Source organism: Callospermophilus lateralis, chromosome 2, assembly GCF_048772815.1.
Source record: "Callospermophilus lateralis isolate mCalLat2 chromosome 2, mCalLat2.hap1, whole genome shotgun sequence".
Taxonomy (NCBI): domain Eukaryota; kingdom Metazoa; phylum Chordata; class Mammalia; order Rodentia; family Sciuridae; genus Callospermophilus; species Callospermophilus lateralis.
This window is the reverse complement of record NC_135306.1, coordinates 11,815,494-11,826,499: the sequence shown is the minus strand read 5'-3', so window position 1 is coordinate 11,826,499 and position 11,006 is coordinate 11,815,494. Positions and strand designations below refer to the sequence as shown.

Here is an 11,006-nt window from a genome sequence, read left to right as displayed (position 1 = left end):
TCACTTAAAAAGAATAGCAATTCCATCCTTTATAGGAGGTCTACCTTCTATTTCTTTCATTTTCTTGTTCACTGTTTAGCCACCATCAAAACAATATGGTCAATACAAGACCTGGGGCTGTCCTTGCTATAGCTTTACCCTGCTATTGTTGGGAGTGGAACTCTAACATTCTAAAGTTCATAATCCTATACTATTTGAATACTTAGATTGAGGACATCATATAGTTTGGTCATCAAAAAAATATTGTATCTACGGAACTCATTAACATAGGCTATTCCTAGGAGTGCTGAGGGCCTCTCTGAATCAAACTTTTATAAAATATCCAGATACTATTATTCAAACACAAATGTTTAAATATATATTAAGCAAGTTGTGGTCTGAAGTCAAAGAGGTTCTCATCTGAATTCTGTATCAAAAAGCATTAATTAATTCTTCTGTTCATTACTATACTGTCCCCACTAGCAGCACCACCTCCAGCACTATGGAAAGAAGACTCTGAAGGAGAGGACCTCGTTCCTGGGAACCCCAACTGACACTAGACAGACTCAGCATCTCTGTCTCTAAAGGAGGAGGAGGAGGAGGAGAATTGGTTAAGAAACAATCTAAAAAGAACTTTTAAAAGGGAAATGACAAGAATTCTAACAAATCAGCCCACATAGATGTTCCAAAAAACACATGGAAAACCATCATTTTCAAATTTAGTAAGAATCTTGGAGTGTTCAGATTTGATCCCTGATCAATTTTACTTATTTGTCTTGAATTCCATAAGGTGAACAGATTTTTAAATGCCTAACAAATGGCACTGGGCTGTGTTTATACACCTGAGGTCAGGGGAGAAGCAGTCCTGAGAGATTCCCCTGCGCATCTGTCCCACGACTCCTCCAAAACCTGTCCAGAGACATGGAGTTAAAGAACCAGACCAGCAGCACCTCGGGCTTCATCCTCCTGGGCCTCTCCTCCAACCCGCACCTGCAGAAGCCCCTCTTCGCCATCTTCCTCAGCATGTACCTGGTCACCCTCGTGGGGAACATGCTCATCATCCTGGCCATCCGCTCTGACTCCAGGCTCCACACACCCATGTACTTTTTTCTCAGCAACTTGTCCCTCATGGATATCTGCTTCACAACAGTCGTTGTGCCCAAGATGCTAGAGAATTTACTGTCAGAGACAAAGGGCATCTCCTACATAGGCTGCCTGGTCCAGATGTATTTCTTCATGGCCTTTGGGAACACTGACAGCTACCTGCTGGCCTCCATGGCCATCGACCGGCTGGTGGCCATCTACAACCCCTTCCTCTATGATGTGGCCATGCGCCCACACCGCTGCCTCCTCATGCTGCTGGGTTCTTGCACCATCTCCCACCTGCACTCCCTCTTCCGGGTGCTACTCATGTCTCGCCTCTCTTTCTGTGCCTCTCATGTCATTAGGCACTTTTTCTGTGACACCCAGCCTGTGCTAAAGCTGTCCTGCTCTGATACATCCTCCAGCCAGACTGTGATCATGGTTGAGACCCTGGCTGTCATCTCAACCCCCTGCCTGTGCATCCTCTTCTCCTACCTGAGAATCATTGTGACAGTGCTCAGAATCCCCTCTGCAGCGGGCAAGTGGAAAGCTTTCTCTACCTGTGGCTCCCACCTCACCGTAGTGGCCCTGTTCTATGGGAGTGTCATCTATGTCTATTTTAGGCCCGTGTCCATGTACTCAGTGGAGGACCGGGTAGCCACTGTCATGTACACAGTAGTGACTCCTATGCTGAACCCTTTCATCTACAGCCTGAGGAACAAAGATATGAAGAGAGGCTTAAGGAAATTAAGGGACAGAATTCACTCATAGAAAGAATGAAATGATACAATATCATTATTGGGAGATGACCTAAAAGTTGACCAGGTTATCCTTCCTCCTAACCATTTTCCACAAGGCGCTCAAAGAGGTCATGAGTGGTGGAGATGCTGGATACCAGTGAGGACACTGGATGGGAACAAAACACTTGGTTTCTGTCCATGACATTGACCAAAGACACTCAATACCAGGTTAGGTGTTACTAGAAATCTAGATGTGGGGAAAACAGTTTTTGCAATTCTCTATAGACTAGTAACTATACAAAGGAATAATGTATCTCCCAATAACTGTTCTCAGGGAGTTGTAAATCCTGTTTGTTTTCAGAAGAAGAGATTACATGGCCCTGGTCTGAATATGAAAAGGCATCTTGGGTGACTGACCTAAGGCCCCTGAAGACTGGATCGAAGACTGACAGAGGAAGCTTCAAAAGATAAGGAAATGGCCCCGAGCAATGGCGCACACCTGTAATCCCAGTGGCTTGGGAGGCTGAGGCAGAATGATCACGAATTCCAAGACAGGCTCAGCAATTTAGTGAGAATTTAAGCAACTCTGCAAGATCCGGTCTCTAAGTAAAATATTTAAAAAGGGGCTGGGAATGCAGTGCAGTGGTTAAGTGACCCTGAGTTCAACCCCAGTACACACAAAAAAAGGATAAAGAAATGGGCAGAGCATTTCAGATATTGTAAACCAACCTATCTTGCAGAGACAACAAACATAGTATTCTGTTTGAGTCACAGGGAAAAGCCCTGTGAGGTGTGAGACTTCTTTGGTTTAAAGGAAAGAGAAAGACATAAGAAACTGCAAACATACTTACCCTTCTCACCCGCACTGAAGTGTCATGACAGATGGATCCTTGGCCATGAGAATCAGTCCTTCTCCCAGCCCCCTTAACTCTTCCTTTGTCCTCACGTCCAGCATCCACTGAGCTGTCCTTCCATGTGCTGGAAAAAGCAATATCTACCAGGCAGCCTCAGCTCAGTTGTGCTATGGAAATAGTAACTTCAAAACCTTAGGAGCACAAAGCCCAAGCTTTACTTCTCATTTACACTAAATGTCACCACAGAATAATGTAAGGGAGCTGTTCATTTTAAACACTCAGGGACCCAAGACTACGGGTCAGCCACCATTATAAACATTAGTCTTCCCTCTGTCAGAAGATGAGAAATGCTGCTGAAGAATTTACATGTCCAGATAAATACTCTATTCCAAGAGTGACCCACACCACTTCTGACTAGAACTCATTGCCCATAAATAACCTCATGACCCCACCCAAATACTGTGAGCCAGAAGGCATGACCTAACCATGTACCTGCAATATCAAGAGCCAGAGAGTTTGATGAACAGAATTCATGACGGCTACACATCTAGAATAACATTCAAACACCTCAGTGTTCTACTTGCTTCATAAAGACTTTTGACCATGCTACTGTCAATAACAATAGTAATGCAAAACTGACACTCTCTCTAGGTCCTTCTTCCTCAAACATTTCATCACATTCTCTCTCTCTCAAAGGGTAAAACACTGATTGCAAACTCATCCTTATCTATGACTTTCTGGAAGTCTTCAGTGCTTCCCAAAATGTTCTTGGTGCTTCCCACAATGTCTAACTGAAATTCTAACAGTGCAGAACCCACTGAAGTCATCAATTACCTTGAATATACACAACCCAGGAAGAAGAGTCACTTGACAAATTAGAAACCAGTACACCTGATAGGAATGAATGATCTGAGACCACATTTCATGTGGGAGGTGGGAGCAGAGCACGTGAGGGGACCAGAGCGATAAAGAGAAGTGGGGAGAAATGTAGAGACCTGGAGGAGATCGTTTCAGCAGAGAGATGAAGAGTCACCCCTCAAAATCAAAAAGGAACAATCCCAAGCCTTCTTCTAGTTTCAGTGATTCTGCATTCTTCCACAACCCAGAACTGCTAGTCTCTGGTTGCTCTGAGAACGAGTCTTTCCCAAGGGTAATCCGGTCAAGCGTCACATGGGGAGATGCATCCTGGATGAAAGAGAGATGCTGAGGTCTGAGGAAGCTGGATGGTACACTATCTTGGTTCCAGTGAAAATTGAGTCCTTTCATGAATGGTACAGTTTGCACTTTGGGCCCCTTTGAGGGGTCTTAATTCAATTTACCATACAGGAATAGCATAAATGACTGTTACCCAAACGTCCATAGAAGATTTTTAGCTTTAATAGTAAGAAACAAACAACCGAATTGAAAAATTGGCAAAAGCTGAAACACATCCCTCACCAAAGAAAACACACGGATGGAGAGTAAGCATATAAAAAATGCTCCATGTCATTTGTCATTAGGTAAATGCAACTTACAACAACATTGAGATACCACTACACAGCAATTAGAATGGCAAAAATCCAGAACATTAATAATAATAACAAATGCTGGAGAGGACTCAAAACAGGAATTCTCTTTGATTGTTGGTTGGAATGTAGCCCAGCACAATCGTTTTGAAAGAGAATCTGACAATGTCTTCCAAACCTTAACATACTCTTACCAGACAATCTACCAATTGTACCCCTTGCTATTTACTCAAGTGTGTTAAAAATTTATGTCCACACAAAAACCTGCACATAGACTTTTGTAGCAGCTTTATTCATAATTGACAAAACATAAAATAGAAGTAATCAATATCCCCCTTTATAAATAAACTTTAAACATGCAGACAATGAAGTCGTGTTTAGTGCTATAAAGAAGAATATTAAGCCATAAAAACATATGGGAACAGCTTAAATGTGTATTACTAGGTGAAAGAAGCCAATCTAAAAACCACTTATACTGTGTGAGTCTAACTATACTACACTTTGGAAAAGGCAAAACCATGCAGACAGAAGCTAGGGGCAGGCAGGGGTGAACAGATGAAGCACATAGAAATTTTAGAAAAATAAAACAATTCTTTGTGGTAGTGTGGTGGCAGATACAGGTCCTTATATTTGTCCAAACCTATAGAATGTACAACACCAAGAGTGAATCCTAATGCAACTATGAACTTAGGTGATAATGTCTAAGTAAACGTTCATCAGTGGGAACAAATGTACCAGCTGTGTTGTGGATGTTGGTAGTGGTGATCTAGGAGCAGGGAGCAGATGGGAACTCTGTATTTTGTAATAAATTTTTTGTGCATGTAAAACTTCTCTAAAAAATAGAGTCTTCTTAAAAAGAAAAATATTTTTTAAATCTATTTAAAACTTGTGATTATGGTGCCATTTACAGATGAGGACACTATACATAAGTAAGGCTGAATAACTTGCCAAAATCCACCCATTCAAAATTGGGGGAACTGGGATTCCAATATAAGCCCTGAGAAACTGAGGTAATAAGATGTTTTGGAAAGGCAGATGGAAAACAAAAGAAATATTGAGGTTAAATATTTGTCAAAGCTACAAGCTTGTAAGACTCAGGAATCTCCTCAATCTGACTCCCAGGCCTACACCTTCAAACCTTTTCCCAAAACACTATACAGGATGCAGAACACAACCTTCAGGGATATCAGGGGCCATTTCCTGTCCTTCCAGGTAGGTACACCTAAGCCTAAACACAGGTATGCACAAACAGAAACACACATGTACACAGAGAACACATGTGTCTAACACTCCTCCACCCCTGCTGCTCCATGGTTCCAATTCCCTTCCCAGGTGTAAGAGGCTCACCTCTAGAGCCAGCTTCCCCATGGTGATGTTCTCCCCTCCTGGGAAGACCACAGCCCAATCCCCCCAGGGGCTACGCCATGCAGACAGGATAGGCCCTTGGGTCTCCCTTCCTATCACCAATTCCCACTGTTGGTAGGAAAAAATCAACACACTTCTGAGGCTAGATCAGCACCTCAAAAGATCTCCTTCTAAAGAGATTCAGAGTCTGATCTTACACACCATGCAAACCACAGCCTGCTCGGCACCCTGAATCTCCCCTTCACGCCCAGGTAGGTAACAAGCTAAGGGTCTTTTGTAACTTGGACTGGGGGACCAACATCTTCATATGATCCTCCCACCTCTTTCTGATCCTATCTTCTCTCCTCCATCTCAAAACCCAGGAAACACCATCTCTCCCTCTATTTTATCCTCTTTCTCCTTTGATCAAATAGCAGGACACAGTCATGAGCACTGGCCTCTGTCTTGAAAGGCACAGCCCACATCCTGCAGCCCCAAACCCACAGACTGGTCTCCTCCAGGGAACTGACTGAGCAGAGGACCAAGGGAACAGGACAGTGAGAAAGGTGCAGGGTCAAGAGCACACGCTCCCCAGCTGAACCCCATCAGCCTCTGGCTGTGCCCTTGGTCCAGTCACTCAGTTCTCTGTCCCTCAACTGTGTTACCTGTACATTAGGGTATTGTATTGTATTGTTTTGATTACTGTATGCAAAACCCTTAGAACAGTGCCTGACATCCTGTCATATGTGAGCACTGTCTAATTAGCAGCTCTTATCTCACCACAGTTGAAAATATCCATGGGAAGGGGCTGCAAGTGGGCATTTCCATACAAAAGGCATCTGGGTGAGGCACTGCCAACTCAGTAGAGCAAGACAGAAGGTCAGCTACAGAAAATCCCTTGTTAGCACCTTCAGTTGATCAGACTCATACCAAAGGTAAGTTAAGGCAGAAGGAAGACAGGTATTCACAAAAGGAGTCTTGGGAGCATATGTTCAATGTCCATCTGCCCCTGAGTGTAGGTTTTCACAGCTAGGAAAGGCCAGGGAGCTCATCTTAATCTTCCTGGCATGGCTACTAGGGAGGAGGCAAATTGCTCATGGTGGAGCTGGAACCAGAAACATGCTCCTGACTTTGGGCCCTATCCTCAACACAAACCCACAGGGAAGCCCAGTTATGAGGTGTTCCATTAATTACCAGGATCAGAGATGGTCATGATGTGACATGGAAGATGATTTCAGATTAGTAGAACCACAAGGCATGGAGACCATTCAGGTAAGGAAAAATTATATGAGGAGACAGTAATGAGGAGACAGAAAAGATTTGCAAGCCATTGGAAAATTGTTCAGATATCTGAAGAAAAAGAAGACCTAAAAGCTAACAGGTGGATGAGATGACCTAGAGACTCACGCTCACATTTGTGTAGCACAATTAATTTAGAAAGTTTCTCATTTCTAACTTTCAATTAAATGAGATCAACTGGCCAGATGTTATAACCTTCTTAAAATGAATAAAATCAAGGCTCACACAAGCCAAATAATTATTGTAAGGCTTCTCAACAGCAAAATCAAAACCTGAACCTAGTTCTTCTGGCTCCAAATCCAGGGATCTCTTCACAACTGTCAGACCTTTAAAACTGGAATTAGAGAGGGAAGAAAAATTTTAGGACAGTCTAAGTGTACTGTATTCTAAGACTTCAGGAAAGGAGGACACCGTGGTAGCAGAACTTGTCACATTGGTTAGCCCATTTCTGAAATCCATTGCTGGAGGTTGATTCTCTGCATCCCAGCTGTCTTCCATGGCAAATGCGGTGGGTTCCCCAAGGCTGGTAGTCTCCTCAAAGGTTTGTTGAATCTCTGAGGTGTTGTTTCCCTTCTTCCCTTATTTTGGAGTGAAAAGTGAGAACAATAATAAAGAGGGCGACCGGACAGCCTACCTCTACCATTTGAAGAAACTCACATGAAGTAGTGTCCATAAAAACAGCAGGTTAGACTGTCTGAACTATGTTTTGAAAGTTGGAATTGGGCAACAAACCAGAGCTATAGAATGGCAAAAATAGAAAAACAAACTTCTCGTGAATTTTCTGAGTCATTCCAAAGTAATTAGACCACCTCCAGATATTATAAGCTCCCTCTCAGGAATTGTGGAAATTGGACAACCACTTTTCTGAGGTGCTAAAAAGACGAGGTGAAAAGCACAGGGATCTAGAGACCTATGACTCCAAGTTAAGCCAATCTGTGTCTTCAGAACCCTTCCTATGGCTCAGGGGGACACAGTCTGTACTCCCTCTTTTAAGAGTTACACTTATCAGTGCTGGCTGGACACAGCTAAGCGAGGTAGCAGGAGGTGCTGCAACTCAAAAGATTAAATTCTTGAATTATTGAGAAAGGCAGAGCCAGGTGTCCCGGAAACTACTTAATTCCAGTAGAAGAAATGTAGTTTAAAAAAAGAAGTGGGTCAGAAACTAGCTGAGAACAGCCTAGAGCTGGGTTTAATGAGAATCTGCCAAGAAAAACGTTGAACCTAAATAAAAATGAAATAAAAATTAGAGTCAAGAAACATAGAATGGAAAGCTGTAATCTGATATAGGAGTAGAAACTAGACAGAGGGATTTCAGAGCTAAAAAGAGGACTCCGCCTATAAAGGACCCTGCAGAATCCCTAAGCAGAATGTATCCCTTCCAGGGGACCGTGCACCCTACATTGCTGATTTGGATAGGATAGACAGGGGGAGTGGGGTTGCTAAAATCTACAGCCCAGAAGGGACCCAAGATCAGGTACCACTGCTGAAAAATAAGAGTTCAGCTCAAGATCCCAAAGAGCCAAAGTCACAAAGACCTGCAGTCTTTCCTCTCTGAAAGCACGAAAAGAACAAATGGTTTTGTGGGACAAGAAGGAAGAAAAGTGAAAAGGACCACGATGTGTGAGGCAAAGGCTGGAGTAGGAGGAATGGGTCAGCAAGGAGGAGCGAGGCCCCTGTCAATCACAGGACATTTGCTTACAGGGGACACCAGCTGAGTTCTCTACCTATGTGAATGCCTTTAGGAAGTGTAGGGTACAGAAGTTTAAAACACAGACTCTGAGGTCCAGATTGGCTGGGTTTGAGTTAGTCAGATGCACCCCTCACCAGTTCTGGGACTTTCTGAATTTCAATATCCCTATTTTTAAAAGAGGGGACAAGAGTGCTACTTCCATAACGGTGCTACTGAGGAATAAATGAAGCTGGTGCTGAGCCACAGAGCCTGTCCAAAAAAAAAAAAAAAAAATGTAAGCTGATGTTTCTTTTCCAATTGAGTCACTTTCCAAGTGTCCTTGCTCATTCAGGGGATCACTGCATGGATGACTGGGAACTCCCTCAGGTATTACTCACCCAGCATTGTTACCCCATTTGGGGAAGGAATTCTGTGTTTCTACTGTGTACCCTCTGGTTTCACGTGGGTCATTGGCTAGGAAGATGGCACATAAGTGATGGGTAAGCAAGGAAAGGGAAACCAACCTGAGAGGACAAACGTCCACTATGTGAAAATCCCAATGGAGAAAGTTCAAAAGGATAGAAATATTGTATATTTCCCATACATCCAGGAAGGGAATAAATTACTTCCTAAGATGGCGTGGTGTAACTCAAAGGCTTAGAAAGACTCCCAGTCTCACCCAGTCCTTCCCAATCAAACCCCATAACTAAAATGTCATTTATTCAGTTTATGGGTGACAATACTAACCACCGCCTGGTGGATTTCCAAGTGACACAGGTAAGTGGGGTAGAAAGTGTGTATACACACACTCACACACACACACACACACACACACACCCCTTGTTATTGACAGATATACAAAAGTGAAATGACTTCCCCAAGGCATAAGGAAATATACAGTGCTGCCAGATCCCACTAACTGGGAAGAGACTAAGCTAGTGCCACTGAGAAACATCACACAGGTTCCAGGTTTAAGCACAAAGGTAATCAAATACCCTATTGGCACCAGGGCCAACTGTCCCAGGAGAGAGGTAGAAAGACACAGTGAAAGAAAAGGGAAAGATTCCAGAGTCAGATGAATACCTTTACCAGGAGGAGTATAAAGGGAAGTGACTCAGGTTGGAGGTATCAGCAAGGATTTTCAAGGTCATAAACTCCAACTATAAAGGATTTTCAAGGTCATAAACTCCTAATCTATATTAATATAATATATTATATTTAATATATTTTGCATATAATATATAATGTGTGCTACCATATATAGTATATATTTATACATACATGAATATCTATAAGATACTTTTCAATTTTATTTATTTTTAAAAGTTTTTGTGTATATTAACATACTACATACACACACACACATACACATACACAAACACACACACACACACACCCCTTATAATAGCCAGTTGTAGAAGAAAAGTATATAGACGGCATGATTCCATTCCTGTTTATAGTGTGCATACAACTTTATGCAGACAAAACACACAACCTTCATTCTCTGGGAAGTACAATTATGAGAAACTTTTGAATTATAAAATTCATAGAAAGACTCATTAGTTTTTAAATGCAGACACAAAATCAGACCACAAAAATAAGTATGTAAGATGCTACATAGTAATTAACTCTATTTTAGCCATTCCATAATGTATATATATTTCTAAAATTAAGTTGTACGTCATAAATATACAAAATTAATTAAGAAATATGTATACTATACAAAATATTTAAAATAAAATATATAAATATAAATACACATAGTATATAAAATATATAAAATTATATACATATAATACATAAAATTATATTAGAAGAGAGGGAGAGGAAAAAAACATATATAATATAAAGATTAATATGGAAGTTACTCCTCATTCCAACCCTCCAACATCACTTTAAAAGGCAATAACATTCACATAAATAAAACCATAGCAAACATAACATATAAAAAAACAGCCAGATGCAGTAGCGCACACCTGTAATCCCAGTAGCTCAGGAGGCTGAAGCAGGAGGATCATGAGTTCAAAGCCAGCCTCAGCAAAAGCAAAACACTAAGCAACTCAGTAAGACCCGGTCTCTAAGTAAAATACAAAATAGAGTTGGGGATGTGGCTTAGTGATTGAGTGCCCCTGAGTTCAATCTCCAGTATCAAACAAACAAAAAGATCTTCATTACAAAAATGGATTTATGGTATATACATTATTTCACACTTGTTTTGATCACTGAACAAAACATCACAGGTGGTACAGTAACAGTGGTACACAGTTTAGCAATGAAAAGCTCCAGCTCTGTCACCCACTGCCTGAACTCAAATCCCAGCTCTGACACTAACTGCCAGAAAAGGTAAGTCACTTACCTCCACTAAACCCTGATTTTTTATCTATAAAATAAGGAAAATAATAGTAACCTATTTCTTAGGATCTGGAGGGGAAATATGGTAAAAGACGTGCAAATGCCTACTTTAATGTGTGGCATGTTCTGTGCTAACAAATGTTGGCTGACATTAGCCATCTTATTCCTTTAGAGACAGGCG

At 41.7% G+C, this 11,006-nt stretch overlaps 1 protein-coding gene across 1 annotated transcript; it reads left to right on the top strand.

Moving 5' to 3' along the window:
- The first annotated feature begins 870 nt into the window (after positions 1–870).
- LOC143390713 (olfactory receptor 1L4-like) lies at positions 871–1,833 on the top strand. Its single transcript, XM_076843124.1, has one exon. The coding sequence runs from the start codon at positions 901–903 to the stop codon at positions 1,831–1,833; it is 933 nt and encodes a 310-aa protein (XP_076699239.1). The 5' UTR covers positions 871–900.
- The last annotated feature ends 9,173 nt before the right edge of the window (positions 1,834–11,006 follow it).

Excerpts from the sequence above, each read along its gene's own strand:
- LOC143390713 (XM_076843124.1), top strand. The coding sequence starts at position 901 with ATGGAGTTAAAGAACCAGACCAGCAGCACCTCGGGCTTCATCCTCCTG.